A 20,491-nucleotide genomic window follows, 5' to 3' on the forward strand; every position below is an offset into this window, starting at 1 on the left:
AATGGTGTGTGCTATAGAGGGAACTGGAAGACTGGACTGGCAGATCAGCTCATTCTAGAAGAGTCCTCCTGTCATGAGATTAATCATCACAAGGTGGGCTTTATATTTCACACTGTAGCAAAGGACTTTAGCCACCATCTGACTAACACTAATACCTCTTTGATTACAATTAGCTGGGCTGCAAACATTATACTAGAGTATTTGAAGTCTGTACCTAGTCTTCCCTGTATCTAAAACACTACCTTTCATCTATTGAGTATACATTGGCTGTATTTTTGTTGTTGTTGTTGTTGTTTGCTTTGTGTGGAGATATTAACTCTGTTCTACTTTTCCATCAATGAAAAATACAAGAAAGTGGCAAGTAGGGTTTGCTCTAATTTGAGGCAATGGTTAAAGCCATAATTTGAGTTTATTGTGTTCTGGCCAATAGCTTACCACTAGCCAGCATTTCTAAATTTGCATTCATGTTCACTGATTTTATTTAAAGGCATCTTTTAAAATAATTTTTATAATTACTGGCATCACTTAATGATGCAGTAATTGTTTTAGTACAGGCTATGACAAGTTCTTACCTAATGTAGTCTAAAATATCATTAAAATTTGAGACTTTACCAGAACAAAAATACATCTGTTCTAATTGAATAACTTAAATAGGGAAGAAAATTGGAGTTAAAAGAAAATAAGAGGGAAAAATAAGGTCATCTTTACTATACAAAAGGATAACTCATAAGGTTCTATAGAGTAGCTACAGGTGAACCACAATTTGGCTTAGAGCTCCCCAGAAAACAAAACAAAACAAAAAAGAGAATGACAGTAATACAGTCTTTAAGATAAAAACAAATCAATTGTTTAGGAGACACACAGGTTTTACTGGAACTGAGACCTACAAGAATTTTCTCCCATGAGTTCTCATAAATGGTACACAATGTGATAGAGAATGCATCAGCTTTAAAAACACATGTATTGAAAATACAAGTTTTGATGATTGTTTTTGCTAGTAGAAGCCAACAGCATAGAAGCAAATTGCAATGGAGTAAAGCTAATTCTATGAAGAATCAAAATGCGGATCAAATATGTAGCTCTTTGAAAATCTCCCAGAATATAAAACTTAGATTCCTTTCTCTTTCTAGTTGGGAATACAAACTTGTTTTAACAACATCTAAAACTTCCTCTATTCCTATAAGTAACACAAATCCATTTCAAAACCAGACTAATTGTTCTTAGACCTAAGGCCACTGTTCCCTGCTAATCACAGAGAGGTGAAGCAGACTACATGATTTATCTGAGGACCATGGTTTTCTAAATAAATGTGCTTTAAATGGTAATCTAAGTATAGTAGATAGAACACATTCTAAAATGCTGAATTTTATGGTTGTACTTCTTATACATGGACTTAATTTTCAAAAGGTTAAGTTAAAAGATTATCTACAAAATTCTGTTTCAGTTACGTTCAAATTTTTAATCAATACTGGTTACATTTGAAGTGCACTGCACCTATTTACAAAAACTTAAAATGATCAGTGATATAAAGTGTAAACTTAAAAAGAAAATCACAGACTCATTCCACATCTGTGAAATGCAGCAGTTAACTGTAATTAAATTTACAATAATCGTAAGGGATAGGAAGAAGAACATAGAAACTGGAGGAGAAAAATAGTATTCAAGATCTGAACAACACAGCTACTGTTGTACTGAAAAAATAATTTATTAAATGAGTATAATACTGGGAATAAGATGCATTATAAAAGTAAATTCTAAATATAAACAACAGTGGTTTTCCTAATTAACAAGAGTTTTTCTTCACCCATTCAAAGTTTTAAATACAATCTTCTGAAAGGCCAGATTTTGAAAGTGTATTGTTCACTTTAAGACAGACATGTATGTAGCACTATAATATCTGGAATTTATCATCTTGTTTTATTAGACTAAAAATGATATTGATTAATTTAAATGATTGTTCTTTTTAAACCTTTTTAAAGCCTAGAATAATATTTTGAAATGAACAAGTAGACCATTTTATTTTACTCTTTCTGTCTCCCTGGACAGCACACACATTTCTAATACCGTTTGTGGAAAATATTGAGATAGAGCATACCTGTCCATTTTGATGAAGACTTTAAAAAATTTTGGTACTTTGGTAAAAAGCAGTCTCCTTTTTAGATCAAAGGTTGACAACAGTATCTATTAATCTACGTCCATAGAATTTTAAACAACCACATCTTAATATGTACATCAAGATACTGATAAGCTTTTAGCTAGTGAAAGAAAAAAATGGAGACTGTTATTCTTTCCCCAATAAGTTTCCTTCAGTTTTTAGAAAGCATACGCAGTTCAATATACCAACTGGGATTTCAAAATGCCAGCATGATTACAGTGCTTATTAACAGCAATATGCAAAACAATAGAAATATAAAATAAATAATTTCATACTATAAAAATGAAACAAGGCACTTTCAACAACTATATGCAAAGCTGAGATAAACATTTTTTTCATAACGTGGACTCAAAGACTCTAGAAGACTTCTGTAAAGAGTGAAATAGTGAAGGCACTACATAATTCTTTTTCCTAACTCCACTTACTAAAGAAATTCACCAATTAAACTTGGCACAAAAGAGTTTAATTGTCATAAAGTGCATCACTTGGCTAAATATATTAAGAAGAAAATCAGCATCAATACATTATAGCAACATATTCACATATACAGAAATAAAAATGCAATGCCAGGAGTTGACATAGGAACTTTGCAGGATATATGGCTTTTCCTCTTTTATTTTTTTTGTATAACTGCCTATTTGCTTACAATCTATATTTTCAAAAGAGTATGCCTTGATTAGCAAAAAGAGGTAGTGTTCTGACAAAGGCAAACCCACTGATTCTATAGGTAGAGATTTAAGATAAGAATTATGTGGAAAATGTACAAGTATAACATATAATACACTGGTACAACATTTATTATAGTATTTTGATATTAGTGAATTTGCTTTTAAAATCAAGACTATTTTATCACTTTAGCTATGTTATTACAGCTCTTTCAAAGAGTTTTCCTTTGGTACTAGAAAGTTTTCTTCTTTTAAATAGTAACATTCCAAATAAGCAACTTTTATTTAGAGATGATAAACATGTCAACATTTAAAACTCAATCCATCTTTACCACTTATTTAAACCATTAATGAAAATATATCATGTCTGAGACACAAGGAAGTATATAACCAACAGACAGCAACATGCAATTTATGTCCACTTAACTAATGTTACTGGTGATTTAAACACACACACACACACACACACACACACACACACACAAAGTGTGCACACCCACGTTAGTCTGGAGCAATATATTGGCAAAACAACAAAATAATTTATGCACAGTATTTAAGGATGTGGGCCTTGATGACAGAACTCCAGATTTTTTTTAGTGTGCTACATACAAAGTTTGGCTAAAAGACAATGTAAAGCAACAGTGAATATATTTCCTATACCAATAACTTAAATTTTTCTTTATGTAAACTTTATACATGTGCAATCTTGCTGTTTTCTGTAAATGCTTCAGTCTCTTTTTTTCTTTTTAAATATCTGCTACTCTATTCTAAATTTGCAGGAACGTAAAAATGGAAGGAACCACCTGAGATGCATTAGTCGTCTTCTGCATTATATGCCACTTCTGCTACTTCTATGTCTGATGTGGAATTTTCAGGTTCACTAAAACTTGAGCATTGCTTATTATCAGCTCTGCAAAAAAAAGAGAAACACAATGAAGAGACTGGATGCATGCTATTTCACTTCACTATTACCTTAAAAATTTTTTAAGTCATGTAAAGAATAAATATTTAATGGAAAATATTTAATGAAAAAGAACATTTAAATATTCAATCAGAAATTTAATATTTTAAAGTTGTCATTGCCAGATAACACCTTTGGAGATACATTTTTAACTCTTTCAGCTCTCTGAACTACCACTTTTCAATAAAAATCTAGTTTGTAATGACCTTTAACCAACAGAAAATTTGTTCTCATAATTATAGCTTAACCACTATCACTAATGTATTAATGGTGACCTTGGATTTATATGTAATAAAAATTCTATGTGTGTTCAAATATACCATCTTTCCATCATTCCTATTAGGTAGACAGGGTGTTTGCTATTAGTGTCCCACTTTTTGCATGGAAAAGACTGACACTGAGAGAGATTAATTTGTTAAGGTTACAAAATTAATGAATTAACTGAGTCACAGCCCAGTTAATTCAGACATATCTTCAAAATAAGTAACGAAATTTATAGGCTGGATGACAAAGATTCATTTTTAGGGACAGCCTAGAATATCTATAATCTTCCTCTGTCTGCTCATCAGATTCATGATATAATAACACTGACTTCATAAAAACATACTCTACAGAGTATTATGACTGTTTCTCTCCAATTATTCAGATGATTAGGCTATAATAAACCAAACATTATATACCTAGATTCTTCATCTAAGACATCTTGATCAACCTCAAGTGCAGAGGACTCCACCTTTGGGATCTGTCCACCTTCTGTTCCTGGCACGAGCAGTGATTCTTCAGGTTCCAAACATAAGTTCCTGAAGGTAAAGTACAGCAACAAGTTATTTTCTATGAATAAAATAGGTATATGTTTATTGTTCTGAATGCATGTAGCGTTAGTAGCCTTCAGCTGTTCTAAGTGTAGTCATATACTTAATAAACTGTTGACTCTGGGTATCAACAGTGAAATCAGTACTTATGATTAATTTAAAATGATTTTAACATCAATTCGATATATGCTGACAAGAAGGCAAACTAGAACTTTCATATGTGAAAAGCTGGAATAAATGCCTAGAAACAAAGATACTATTTAAATAGGTTAGAATAATGTTTGTCTTGGTGAACAGCTAGAGCTTTATTTTCCTGATATTTCCCGTCCTTCAAATTTTCAAGCTTCTAAATAAATAATCAAACAACAGACAATTTCCAAATCTACAAAAATGTACACCATGAGTCTAAGACTTTTGGAGTCAGAAATTTCCTAAATTGTAACATACAAAGGGCATTTAGCCCAGAGTATCGAGCTGAATTAGACTGAAAACGCAAACATCACAACACACCTGATTCTGTTTTCTAGAGTGTCTATAAGAAGTTGCTTTTCACAGAGCAGTTTCTTCAGTGATTCCAACTCTTTTTGTTTTTCAAGTAGTTCTTTTTGAAAACGGTAGTTTGTCTCTTCTAAAGTTTCACAGAAAGCCTTAAAAACAAACAGCAAATAAAAAACACATGCAGAAAAAGAATAACATTAATTACTTATGCAGTACCTTTCTCAAGGGCATAACTGAAGAGTCAAAGAACATAGGTAACCAAAATAATGTGTATACAATCCAGATGATTTGTTCTCCACCTTCATCTTTTTAGGTCTCTGCTACCTTAGTACCTACTGGGGAACTTATAAATAAATACAAGTCCCTTTTCTTGAGAATTATTAAGTAGTAAGCTAGGGTGCCTGAAATGAATATGTGATATCTCTCTAGTGTATAACTGGGAAAAAAATTACTAATAACCACTGTTTTAGCTTCTATTCTCCTTAGCCTGTTTTTGCCCAGTCCTAGATGATACTTTAAAGAAAAAAAATAAAAAAAGAAAACTATGGCTATTGATTCCATTTGTATTAGCTCAGAAGACACAGCCTATAATAACGATTTCCTTCATAGTGCCTTCAATATTATTTTCCCTTGCTTCTCCTTTTACTATATTCACTCAAAGACATTCTGTCCTTTATACCCTGGAAGCTAAACACTATTGAAATAGATTAAAACAAAAAACAAAATCATACTGCCATGAAGAATGACGTCATGAAAAAAATCTGGGTCACTTACCTTGATGAGGCTTTCACTGTTGCTGATCAATTCTTTTAATTGTTCCTAGTTATCTATCATTCCCTGTCTCCTTTGTGACTACGTTAAACCTTCACCCCTGGCAAATCCCCTACAATATGTTACTACTGGTGAGCCCAAGCCCAGCAGATGATCTTTATTCCTATACCAGAAAAAAAAAGTTACTCTCCCAGAATCCTAACCACATTTGCATTCCGTTCTTGTCCTCAAGAATATGTGCCTCTTCAAGTTAAGCCCAATCTCCTTTGGAAGCCTGCCCTATCCCATACACTCTCTCTTAAATTTTCAACCTTTCCCTCTCTTTTGGCCCTTAGGCTTATTTAATCAAGTTGACTGAAGTTGATTAAGCAAACCCTAAAAATCTCTCCACATAAAAACAAAGTCATATCCACCACTCCCTTGATAGGAGTCTCTCTAGCTACTAACTCATCTTGTTCTTTTCAAAATAAAAAAAGATTTCCAGGAAAAAAGTTTTTATCATCCAAATTTAGCCTCCCCATTCATGGCTAAAATCATTAGGAGTTTTACTCTCTTTTCTCTACTAATTATACCCAGGTAAATGCTAACAATGACTTCTAACTGTCAAATCCAAAGTACTGTTTTTCTCAACTTCATAGCATGTCACTACTGACTTAAAAAGTAAAAAAAAAAAAAAAAATTAATGGAATCCTCTTTTATTGTCCTCTGTGAAACTTCCTGGTTCCCCTAATTTTACAGTTACTTCTTAGATTTCTACTTGTTCTTTGCATGTGGGCATTCATCAGAGTTTTGTCCTTGATTATATATTCTCTTGCTCTATATTTCATCCTTGGGCAATTACTGTTATCATTTCAACTATAACCTATACTATTTGCTATCGACTTCCAATTTTTTTTTCTGTTCATCTCCAGCCCAGACCTTTCCTGAGTACACAGATATCATTCATATGCCTATTGGTCCCCTTCAACTGTATGTACCGATGGTAAGTCAAAATGCACTCCCAACGGAACATCTGCTCTACCACCTCATCATCAAAGCCACCAGGCAAACATCTTAGATCACTGCATTTCGCTACTTTCTATGCCCCAGCTAACCCAGTCTTTTCCACTTTCCCCTTCTCCTCCTCCCCCATTGTCTCATCAACATCTCACTATACTCATCTACTCTCTATACTCATTTCTATTGTGCAGTATTGGCATAAGGCTAGGTAATGCGATCAGTGAAAGAGAAGAATGCAGAAGCAAACCCTTCCCTTCATGTTCATTTGACTTTTGATAAAGGTGCCAATACAATTCAACACAGGGTACTGACACATTTTAATATCTATGGAAACTTAAGATCCTCACTTCACACCTTATACAAAATTAGCTCAGTATGGATGTTAGAGTTAAAACTATAAAACTTCTAGAAAAAAAAATAGGAGAAAATCCTGGTGGCCCTGTGTTAGGGAAAGAGTTCTTATGATACAATACCAAAAGCATAAGCCATAAAGGATGTGATAAAGTGACCTTCATTATAATTAAAAACATTAGCATTTCAAAAGATACCATTAAGAAGATAAAAAGACACATACAGCCTATGAGAAAATATTTGCAAATCATATATTTGATAAAGGACCTGTATCCAAAATAATGAATTCTTACAACTCAATAAGACAAACAACCCAACTAAAAAAATAAGCCAAAGGCTCAGACAATTCATCAAAGAAAACATACAAATGGCAAAAAAGCACATGAAAAAGTGATTAACATAAAAATCATTATGGATATACAAATTAAAACTATAATGAAATACCATTTCACACCTACAAGAATGGCCATAATCCAACAGACAGATAATATCAAGTGTTTGTGAGGACATGGAGAAACTGGAACTCTCATACACTACTCGTGGGAACGTAAAATGGCATAGCCACTTGGGAAAACTCTTTGAAAGTCTCTTAAAAAAGTTAAACATAATTTACCATATAACTAAACATTCTACTCTTAGGGATCAACCCAAGAGAGATGAAAACGTATATCCACAAAAAGCCTTCTCTGAAATTGTTCATAGCAGCATTATTCATAATAACACAAAACTGGAAACAATCCAAATATCCCTCAGCTGGTGACTGGATAAACAAAATGTGGTATATGTGCACAACAGAAAACCATTCAATCATAAAAGTAATGAAATACTGAGAGAGACTATAACATGGATGATGCTCAAAAACATTATGTTAAGTGAACGAAACTAGATGCAAAGATTATATATACTGTATACTACTGCATATTGTATATATTATGCATATACAATATTATGCATACTGTATATGAGATTGTATATATATAGGTACACATATACACTTATATGCACATATATATATACACACACACACAGTATGATTCTACTTATATGAAATATCCAGAAAAGACACATTTGCAGAGACTGAGAGCAGATAAGTAGCTGTCTGGGGCTGGGAGTGTGGAATGGCTACAAAATGGCTTGTAGAATTTTTTTTTTTTTTTTTTTTTTTTTTTTTTTTGTGGTACGCGGGCCTCTCACTGTTGTGGCCTCTCCCGTTGCGGAGCACAGGCTCCGGATGCGCAGGCTCAGCAGCCATGGCTCATGGGCCCAGCCGCTCCGCGGCATATGGGATCCTCCCAGACCGGGGCACGAACCCGTATCCCCTGCATCGGCAGGCGGACTCTCAACCACTGCGCCACCAGGGAGGCCCTAGAATTTTTTTTGAGGTGATGGAATTTTCTAAAACTGGATTATGGTAATGGAGACACAACTCTACAAATTTACTAAAGGTTATTAAATTGTACATTTACAATGAAATAGCAAATAGCAAATTTTATGGATGAAAGTTTTACTTCAATAAAGCTGTTTAAAAAAAAGCTATGGCATTCCTCTAACACAAAGAACTGACTCAGTTTAATTGAAAACATTACAAATCTACGAATTAAATCTGTTCCATTTAAACACTATTAAACATTTGGAAGAAAACTTGCATAAATCCTAGCTAACCTATTATTACCAAATCTGTTTGTGAATCTAGCCAATTGCTTCAAGAAGTAGGCTACTTTAACACGTCAAGTAGTGTAATTTGAGTAGCCTTAAGCTTGAGCTGAATTGGTAACAAGACAATAACTTCTACTTCTGAAGATTAGTTTTTTAATTTGATTTTAACTGTAGGTTCTTTACTTTGATACTTAGATGGAAGAAAACTCAGCATGCAAATGTTACTTTTAAATGTAAAATAAATTTCCAAGTAATCTTTTTTCTGAAATGGTATAAATAAAGAGAATAAATGTAGAATTTAATTTTAGGGCTTCATAGACTATAGGACATGTACGAATTTTTATTTTTTCACTGAATTATGTTCATGTATTTCAATGAAAGAAAGCTTTGACTCAAACATTAAAAGCTTTCTGTGCAAAACTACCATGGTCCAAAATTATAACTTTGCTGTTTGATGTTCCATTCAAGAAACAATGTAGTTATTGTATGGTATTATTTGTTCCTCTTTTCATGTGATATATAATACAGCACTTACCCTGCTTTCTTCTAGGCTATCAAATGGACCTGGTGGATCATCCAGACAAAGAAATTCTCTCACTGCAAGGCTTTCAAAGGAAAAAAAAAAAATTAGCTGGGGTACAAATAAGTTTACAAAAGATAGCGAGATAGCAGAAAGCAAAAGTTACTCTGAAGCTAGCTAAAGTGTTTTAAGCAAGTTGGTTCTGCTGATAAATGAAAATAAGCAAGATGGCGTATGTGTTTTCACACAAGTAACAAAATACAAATATAAAATCTATAGAAGATACAAAGATTTTAGGTTATTTCTATGATCTTATGAACATAAATAGATTGTGAATTTATGTTACATAAAAACTACACGACATAAAACATAAATCAGAAATGGTACAGGAAACCAATGTAAATGGTGAAAAGACAGTATTATTTTCAAAGAAATATTAATTTGAACTAGTCTAAAAAAGTCATTATCTTTTTATGAAATACAATTTCTAATTTATACTTCATTTGTTTCTTCTTCAGATGATTCTAAAGTAACTGAAGTATTTACTGTGAAAGAAGTTAAAGATTTTTCTTGCAATCATGTTTATTATATTAATTTACTTAAATGTTTTCCCTAGAGAATTCAAGAGAAAGAATTCTGATCATCCCATTTCTGAATTACCATAAAGTTCAAAATAAAGAAATAATATGACATTGTTATACTTATACTTTTCAATTACCAGAAACAGGTTAAGATGGTAGAAACCTGAACTTCCTTGTTACAAAATACTCCTCTTTCTAAAAAGTAATCTTGGATTGAGAGACAGCTCTATATGTATGTTAAAACAAAAATGTGGAGACTTAAAGGATGATGATGAAGGGGGTGGTGATAAAGAGATAAATGGGATCTTTAGTAAAATCTTTCCAAAGGAGAGAATGAATATAGAGAAGTGATGTTAAGAAAGTAATCCAAAAGAACCCAAAAATAGAAAAAAGAGGAGCAAGTTTCTAGATTATAAAATCTTCATAATATAGATAATAAAAAAACATACACTCAGGGAAACTGAGATAAAACTTGAGTACTCATAATCATGAAATAATAGAGATGGAAGGGATCGTAAATGTGATCTAGTTGAACTATCCATAGTATGCTGCTTATATTATCTCTTTTATATGTTCAGCCAAGAATATGTCTAAACACCTCCAGAAATAGGGACTATAACTATCTCTTAAAATAAACCATCCTAAGTTTGAATAACACAGAAAACTAGAAAATTATTTCTTCACTGAGCTGGATTTTTCTCCCTGAAGCTTCTATTCATGAGTCTTAGTTTGGCTTTCTGGGGCCCTTCCAGGTAAGTCTAAGTCTTCTTTCACATGATAACCCTAAAAATATGTCAAGAATGTTATGTTTACTCTAACCTTATACCTCTAGCAAGCAATACCAACACACTAACATTTCATTTTCTTTTTTCATATAACAAAATTTAGTGAGTATTTAAAGCCTATATGGTCTCCTGCATTCATGGAGCCAACATTTTTTTCCAATTTTACTGAAATATAATTGACAAAAATTATATATATTTAAGGTATATAACTTGACTCGATATATACATACATTATGAAATATGAAGTACAATCAAACTAATTAACATATCTATCACGTCACATGGTTATCATTTCTAACATTTTCAAAGTACATTACACACACAGGGTTTTCACATACCCTACCTTATTCAATTTCCACAACAATCATGTGAGGTGAGGATAGGCATTATACCTCCATTTTACAAGTGATAATAAAGTTCAGAGAGGTAAAATGACCCACCCAAGGTCATTAGTGCAAGTGGTAGAGCTAGACCTTAAATCTGTCTTCTGAGTATAAATATGTGCCTTTTTTCTACCTTTCAACTCTTTTCTCTTATGTTTTGGTTCATTTGTATTCTTTCCCCTTGCTGATCACTTCTTTCTGGCCACTTTCCATTTCTCTGTATCTTTAATCAAAGTCTCTAGAATACTGCAGTTGGTCTAATAGTATAGAGAAGAACAGGACCACCACACGTTCTTTTGGTTTAGATATTATACTTTCTATCCACCCACTATGTATATCGGAAAACCAACTATTAGGCAGAATGAGGCACAGGAAATAAACTGATCTTGGGATTGACAGGTCAAAAGTTTGGATGGGGGCTTCCCTGGCGGCACCGTGGTTGAGAGTCCGCCTGCCGATGCAGGGGACACGGGTTCGTGCCCTGGTCCGGGAAGATCCCACATGCCGCAGAGCAGCTGGGCCCGTGAGCCATGGCCGCTGAGCCTGTGCGTCCGGAGCCTGTGCTCCACAACGGGAGAGGCCACAGCGGTGAGAGGACCGCATACCGCAAAAAAAAGAAAAAAAAAAAAAGAAAAATTCGGGTACCTTTTCACCCCGCTAGAAAAGGAAGCCATTACCCCTTCTTGAGAATCACTGACTAGAGAACTTATTTAGATTTGATAAATATTTGACTGCCTATGTGTGCCATGGCTCTGTTCAGTGATTTCTTATATATTATCAGTGTATAATTTATAAACAAATCAAGTAAATTCAAATAAAGTATAAGTACCAAAGAGTCTGTATTATTAAATGGTCTATGGATTAAATAGAAGTCAATTTAAAAAAATTACTATTTATTTACTTGTTCACTGATAGGTTCAATACAACCCCCTAATCTCTCTTCTGTATTTGGTCTTTAATACTTTTGTTTCCATTTGACCATGATAATGAAGGTAAGAAAAACATCAGAATTAGGAGAGAAACCTATCTAAGAGAAAATCCAACAATCTGGAATTGAAAGGTATGGAAAGACTATCTTTCTGTTTATCACGTAGAGTAACTTCTTAGTGTGGTTGGGAAATCTCTATTTTAAAATTGTGATCAGTTGTTGACTTAACTTGCCTGAATATAAGGGAACCAGAGATGGTACCCTTCAGCACTGTTTTTATCAGAGCAAATTTGCCCTATAGCTTAAACTCTTCCTTTGAGTCTCTTGAAAAAGTTTCCTTTAAAAGAGTTTTACTGTAATTTTCAAACTTCTTAAAAAACTATTTCATCCAGTGAATCTTCACCTTTTATTTCATAATACACCTTCCTTTATTTCTTTCGTGGGTATGTATTTGTTTACATTCCACAATTTAAAAGACCAGTAATTTAATAGCTAAATGAGCTCTTTATCTCAAAATTTATATTAAAAAAAGCTAAAACTAATGCCTACAATTCATTAAAAGGTCTATAAAGAACTAAGTTAAAAAAGTACTAAAAATACTAGATACTTTTTCTGTCAAAACCAAATTAAGCATAAAAAGTCACTGCATGAAAATATTAATTGAGGGATTTCAGATAGAAATGTTTTATCAGTTACTATTTCTCTTCAGTATTCTCTACCAGTAAAAAGAAAGTAAAAATTTGACATTAAATACAACCCTGAGGATAGGGACTCAGGGATCAAGGCTGGTGACAGTGAGGGTCACGGTGAGGGAGATGGGTTGCTGGGTGTGAAGCTGAAGGGCTCACGTTTACCCTCCTGTGCTGGATATGCAGGCAAGGCTGTGGGCCTAGTTTATATCTTGATTATCTCTCACCTAGTTACTTTTAGTCCACTTGTGTCCCTACATTCAGTTTTATTCCTTCTAATACAAAAATACTTCAAAAGCAAACGTTTTATGTCAAACCCAGCTTAAAACCCATCTATGCCTCCTCTAACAAGAGGGAACAAAGCCAAGGTCTTGGCGTTGGCATAAAGCACCTGTGTACATTCAAGCTTTTACTGCCTTTCTTATTTGACACTTCAGCAATAGTACTTCCTCATGCCTATCATGTTGTTTCATGCTTGCTGCTATCATCCTGGCACATCCTTCCCACCTTCAGCTGGCTAACTCAGACTTCATATTCATGACTTAGCTCATCTATTATCTCCTCATAGAACCTTCTCTGACTAAATCCCCCTCCCCTATACTCTACTGGGTTCAGTACTCTTATATGCATTACTACACCACCTTGAAGAGATCCCTTTCATAGGACTTACTACAGTGTATTATTAGTATTTTCTGTTTACCAAGCAGTCTGCTTCAACAAAAAGTAGATGACAAGTTCCACGGCTGTACAGAATCTGAATAAATTAGCATAGCACAGAATAAGTATTCAAAAATTAATGAATTTATTTGTAAGAGCTATGCTAATTGCTCTTAAAAAATAATGAAACTATTAAGAGCATCAGAACAAATTTCTATCCACTATTGTAGATAAATAATACAGAACAACTCTCAAATTTGAGATGGAATTTAGTTTTTAATAGATATGCCTGCTTTGACGAGGGAGTAAGCTTAGGACAGCAACATGTAAGACCAAGAGCCTTAAGAGTTAAAAGAAGGTTAGAATCTGGATGTTTCTGATGGTATGCATTCAAGATTTATAAAGAAGCACAATGAAAGGAATAGCATATGAGAAACTTAGAGCTGAAAGCGGATTTTTAGAGAACATTTAGTCCAATTATTTCATTTTCTAATTGGAAACACTAATCAAAATCAGTTAAGTAGGGCTTCCCTGGTGGCGCAGTGGTTAAGAATCTGCCTGCTAATGCAGGGGACATGGGTTCGAGCCCTGGTCCGGGAAGATCCCACATGCCACGGAGCAACTAAGCCCATGCACCACAACTACTGAGCCTGCGTTCTAGACCTGCAAGCCACAGCTACTGAAGTCGGGGCACTTAGAGCCCATGCTCCACGACAAGACAAGCCACAGCAATGAGAAGCCCGTGCACCGCAACGAAGAGTAGTCTCTGCTCACCGCAGCTAGAGAAAGCCCGCACGCAGCAACGAAGCCAAAAGTAAATAAATAAAATAAATAAATTAATATATAAAAAATAAATGCATATGTTTAAAAAAATCAGTTAAGTAATTGCCTAAAATTATTTCACTACTAAGCCCAGAAAACTGAATTTTGCATAAGGTCTTTGAGACCTAATTTAATAAGTTAAGAGTTTATGTGTATCTGAATACAAAATATTTAGCTTTATTACATTAAAAGAACTGTCCATAACTGAAGGTCCACCAAACTAATATTTTGTGGTAAAAATCATCCAACCAACCTTAGCAATAATGTGTTCATTCTCATGAGCTGTCATTATATAAACTATTGCATATATAAATGAATTCTTTTATTAAAATACTAACTCAACCTCTCTTGACAGTATCTTCACATATAAAAACAACTTACACATAAAATTTCCTGTGAGGTGTGAAAATGTATAAAAAATAGTTTCTTTACATAGTCTCGTTCAAAAATTATAGATTTATTGAATTTTACAACTAGAAGAGACCTAAGAAGTCATCTAATCCAATATATCCCATGTAAATAATTCCCTCTTTAATACCACTGATAGTTATCTAGCCTAGTCTCTTCAAATATTGATGCTTAAGGTAAACTTACTTTCTCAAAAGGCAGAATTTTTATACCAGATACATTTTTATACCAGACAGCTTGAAATGACATGTAGCTCTTTTTTCTCTGAGCTGATGGGGGCTTCCTCTAATTGTTCACTTATTCCTAGTTCTATACATTAGTCTTGCTATTCAGAATGAGGTCCCTAGGCCGGCAGCATCAGCATCACCTAGAAACCTGTTAGAAATGCAGAATCTCCACTCCAGACCTTGTTAATTCAGGATGTGCATTTGAACAAGATGCACACTTATAGCTGGAGAAGCACCGCTTTAAAGCTAAATATCATTTGATTAATTCTTTTCCCCATCACAATCTTTCAAATACGCGAAGATGGTTATCATGTCCTTCCAAGTACTTTTTTTTTTCAAAGGGTAAATTCTCATTTCTTTCAATTGTTTCCTCATGTTTGGATACTATATACTACAATATATATTTTTTAAACCATGAACTGCTGTTAATCCAGATCTATCTGCACTTTTTTCTTTTAACAGATGTAGAATTTAAAACACTGAATTTTGGCATGGAACTCCTTTTAGATGAATGGTAATATAAGGAAAAATATGTAATTTTAACCCTTGTATCTTAAAGGATTAAGAAGAAAAATGTGGTAAATCAGGATATATGTGTAGTAATTCTGAAAACAGAGAATAGTAAGATATTTGGTGTGCTGATTAAATGATATAATTATTTCAAAGTAGCACAAACCAGAATAAAACAGTAAATAGCTAAATTTTAACTATAACAGATTATGCAATATGAGAACATCCCCCTCTATCCATCTTTACACATCCTTCACCTTGACAAGCTGAGTTACATGCTGTTTCGGGTATAGGACTTTGCCTGCTTGCTTCTGCATTTTGATATAATATTCCCTCTCATTTGGAAAGTCCTTCTTTACTTTCTCTTTATCGGTTCAGATAGCATTCATTCTTTAAAATCCAGCTCAAACGTCATCCTCTAGGAAGCCTCCTCTAATTCTCTCAGTCAAAAGTTCCCTCTCCTCCTCTTCTGAAAGACATCCGAGCTCTATTCATTATAGTTCTTTTGGGTGTGTCTTCTTCCTATTCAGTTTTCTTGAATAAAGGATTAGCATCTAATGCACCTTTGTGTAGCTGTAAGACCTTATATATAGTAAGACCTAAATAAACATTTATCAAACAAACAAAAACCAATAATAAATCCTTTATCATAAAAATATTAACATTTTTATGTTTTCTTACTTTGTATTCTCCAAATGTATCTGAAAATAACATTCTCTTAAAACATCTAAACCAACAATTCTTAACATCCCTTCAGTTCTTATTTCACTTCTGTTTTGTTATAGTTAGAGAAGTTGTAATATTAAGAGCTGCCAGTTGTGTACTGGCAAGCTCTTAGCCAACATGAAGGTTAACAAATAACTGTGTCATGAGGTGCTAAGGAATCAAAACGGAAAGTGAAAGAACTGTATAAAGAATTAATATCAGATAATTATTTGGCCAAATAAAGATAGTAATTTTAATTTTCTATGCTGCCATTCCAACTGTAACAGGATGCTAACAGGTATACCAAAGGGTAAGGTAAACTCACTGCTATTTTAAGTAGTGATTCTTAAATATGTAGTTTCATGTTTTTATAAAGAAGTATTGGGATTTTGTCTTTATCCTTTGCTCCCTTATAAGAATTCATAAATGGCTGTTTGACAACCTCAGATTTTCTGGATATTTTTCTAATTATTTGTCCTCCCACCCATAATCTTAATCTATTGTTGAAGATTCTCAAACCCCACTCCCTGCTTCAGTATTGCTTGATTTACTGCAAACAGGACTGATCTTCCCCTTCTCTGAATTCCCTTTACTTTTATAATCTGTATCAGGCCAAGTAGGACTTCATAAACTCCATTATTTTGTTCAAACAGAAGCTTAATTTCTTCAAATGAATTAAGTTCAGTAAGTATATCCTCAGCTTCCTTTTTACCCTTCTTAGTATGACAAAGGGCAAATGCTTGGGATACAGATTAATAACTTTTCCCTCTGCCAAGTCATGTTTTAAACAGTAATTTATTAAGAAACTGCTTAAACTGTGAAATAAAAAATGTTACTCATCACTCGCAAAAAATATAGTACCCTAGAACAAACAAGGTATACAAACCTTATTTAGAGTTCTATTTAAGTTATCTTACTTGTATTCCTTAAATGTCTGAGATATATGACAAAAATAAGTAAGCAATAAATGTGAGGCACAATAGAGGTTTTCATGCAACACTTTTTAGAACCTTTAATATTCTAGGAATAGCAAATGAAACCTTTCCCCAACTTACTTGACCAAGAAATCTTTCTGTCCCTGAAACACCTATCTATAAATTGAATATGATTATCACTGTTCTAAGGACTGCAGTTTTAGAAACAGGATCTTGAATGTTTACCATACAGATACAGATCTATTAACAATAATTTAAAAAAAAAGATACATCTCAACGAAGATACACTTTTTTTTTTTTTTTTTTTGCGGTACGCGGGCCTCTCACTGTTGTGGCCTCTCCCGTTGTGGAGCACAGGCTCCGGACATGCAGGCTCAGTGGCCATGGCTCACGGGCCTAGCCGTTCTGCAGCATGTGGGATCTTCCTGGACCAGGGCACGAACCCATGTCCCCTGCATCGGCAGGCGGATTCTCAACCACTGTGCCACCAGGGAAGCCCAAGATACACTTTTAATGTTTAAAAAAATCAAGAAATCACAAGATGAGTTCATCAACGTGGTTCATACTATTTAATATTTCATTAAATAGAAAGAGTATAGTCATTTATAGAATAAATTTGATTTTAATTTACCATATTTGCAATACAGAGACGTAAGAGTTTACTGAATAAGGAATAAGAGAAAGGGGATATGATGTTTTGACTTCTTAGCTGTAAAAGTCTTCTTTTATGGTATGGTATAAAATATATTTTCTTCAAAGGCTTTCTCTATGATTTTAGACTGTTGGTTTCTATTCCTGCTATGTGTATCTGAATTAACACTAACCTCTGTTTTTTCTTTGGAGAGATGTAAAAAATTATAGAAAAGTAGGGAGCATCCATCTTCCCACCACCTAGGCTGGAACACACAGTTGCTAAGTTTTGTCATATTTGTTTCAGTCTCTTTTTCTTATAAATAGTACAACAGCAAATATCAACAGTTCTGCCATTCATTCAACAAGTACTTATCGAGCATGGACTCTGTGTTGCATTGTGCTAAGCACTGCACACTGAATGGTGGGTAAACCAGCCACATGACCTACTACTGTGTATGCACCTTACAGCCTGATAGGAGAACACAATCAAATAATCACAGAAATAGTTACAAACTGAGATGTTGTGAAAGTAAAGTACCAAGCAGCCTTTCTCAGCTGGGATTCCATGACAGGATTAAACCCTGCTGACAATGATGTGAGTGACTATTTTCTCATTCTCTTAAGAATGGTACATAGCTAGTAGCATCCTAGAAGTACGTAATGAGAAGTTAATTCATTACATGCAATGGGTGTCTTAGGGCATTAGGAGTTGACTTTCAGAACCAGTAGAGAAGATACTATGAGAAAGACCTGACCTAGTTTTTGGTGGTGGTGGTAGGTGAGGGGTTGGTCCAGAGAGCCAGTTACCTAAAAGTCTGTGTTGAAACGTGAAGGAGTTATCTAGGCCAGGGCTGGGGGAGCAAGGGTAGTAGTGTGAAACGTTGCCTTTCTAGGGAATAGCATATTGAAAGGTCCTAAGGGACAAAGGAGCAGGCGACTTCAAAAAATTACAAGACCAATATGGCTGATGTACAGAGAATGGGGGCAAGGGAGGAATAACAAAACATGAAGTTGGAAAGACAAGCAGGTGGTCAGGGACCAGAAAGGATGACTTAAACTGCATTACAAAAGATGACTGTGGCTCCAATGGGCTATAGAAATAAGAGTGGATGAGGAAGATGAGTGATGGGAAAGGAGTAATTAAAGTGAGAGAAAACTGCTAGACTAGGTGGCGATGGCAGGAATGGAGAAAAGTAGACAGATTCGAGTAGTGCTTAAAGTATAAAGGCAGGGATGTGTCCAGATGACGTGTGGGTTTTAGGTAGAGGATGATGCTGAATATTGGGGGAAAAGTCACTGAAGTCTTTCCTAGGTTTGAGGTTTGTCTGAAGGAGATGTCAAGGAGGCAACTGCAGATGTGAATCTGGAGATGAGAAAAGGGGTCTGGCTTATAGCTCCTTTATTAGAGGAAAGTGAGGGGGGATGGGCAGAGATCTTAAGCAGTCACTGAGCTTAGCACATATTAAGAAGCAAGATGTAAAAGCAAATTGGAAAAGAAGAAGTAAAACTGTCACTGTTTGCAGATGACATGATACTATACATAGAGAATCCTAAAGATGCTACCAGAAAACTACTAGAGCTAATCAATGAATGTGGTAAAGTTGCAGGATACAAAATTAATGCACAGAAATCTCTTGCATTTCTATACACTAATGATGAAAAATCTGAAAGAAATTATGGAAACCCTCCCATTTACCATTGCAACAAAAAGAATAAAATACCTAAGAATAAACCTACCTAGGGAGACAAAAGACCTGTATGCAGAAAATTATAAGACACTGCTAAAAGAAATTAAAGATGATACAAACAGATGGAGAGATATACCATGTTCTTGGATTGGAAGAATCAATATTGTGAAAATGACTATACTACCCAAAGCAATCTACAGACTCAGTGCAATCCCTATCAAATTACCACTGGCATTTTTTACAGAACTAGAACAAAAAATCTTAAAATTTGTATGGAGTCACAAAAGACTCCAAACAGCCAAAGCAGTCTTGAGGGAAAAAAACGGAGCTGGAGGAATCAGACTTCCTGACTTCAGACTATATTACAAAGCTACAGTAATCAAGACAATATAGTACTGGCACAAAAACAGAAATACAGATCAATGGAACAGGATAGAAAGCCCAGATATAAACCCACGCACCTATGATCAACTAATCTATGACAAAGGAGTCAAGGATATACAATGGAGAAAAGAAAGTCTCTTCAAAAAGTGGTGCTGGGGGTTTCCCTGGTGGCGCAGTGGGTGAGAGTCCGCCTGCTGATGCAGGGGATGCAGGTTCGTGCCCCAGTCCGGGAAGATCCCACATGCCGCGGAGCGGCTGGGCCCGTGAGCCATGGCCGCTGAGCCTGCGCGTCCAGAGCCTGTGCTCCGCAACAGGAGAAGCCACAACAGTGAGAGGCCCGCGTACAACAAAAACAAACAAACAAACAAACAAACAAATAAATAAATAAAAAGTGGTGCTGGGAAAACTGGACAGCTACATGCAAGAGAATGAAATTAGAACACTCCCTAACACCATACACAAAAATAAACTCAAAATGGATTAGAGACCTAAATGTAAGACCAGACACTATAAAACTCTTAGAGGAAAACATAGGAAGAACACTCTTGGACATAAATCACAGCAAGATCGTTCTTGATCCACCTCCTAGAGTAATGGAAATAAAAACAAAAATAAACAAATGGGACCTAATGAAACTTCAAAGCTTTTGCACAGCCAAGGAAACTATAAACAAGACGAAAAGACAACCCGCAGAATGGGAGAAAATATTTGCAAACGAATCAACGGACAAAGGATTAATCTTCAAAATATATAAACAGCTCATGCAGC

General features: G+C 34.5%; 1 protein-coding gene across 3 annotated transcripts in view; it reads right to left on the minus strand.

The window, feature by feature from the left end:
• Positions 1 to 3,524: 3,524 nt before the first annotated feature.
• SNX16 (sorting nexin 16) overlaps positions 3,525 to 20,491 on the minus strand; it is a gene marked incomplete at its 5' end in the record, with an annotated part of 31,779 nt that continues 14,812 nt past the window's right edge. For all 3 annotated transcript variants that reach the window (XM_079722339.1, XM_079722338.1, XM_079722337.1), the window contains 4 exons: positions 3,525 to 3,730; positions 4,462 to 4,581; positions 5,104 to 5,240; positions 9,404 to 9,473. In XM_079722339.1, the coding sequence (XP_079578465.1) occupies positions 3,634 to 3,730; positions 4,462 to 4,581; positions 5,104 to 5,240; positions 9,404 to 9,473 (424 nt within the window). In that variant the 3' untranslated portion in view covers positions 3,525 to 3,633. The remainder of the gene's footprint in view (positions 3,731 to 4,461; positions 4,582 to 5,103; positions 5,241 to 9,403; positions 9,474 to 20,491) is intronic.

The sequence above is a fragment of the Hyperoodon ampullatus genome (genome assembly GCF_949752795.1).
Source record: "Hyperoodon ampullatus genome assembly, chromosome: 17".
NCBI lineage: Eukaryota > Metazoa > Chordata > Mammalia > Artiodactyla > Ziphiidae > Hyperoodon > Hyperoodon ampullatus.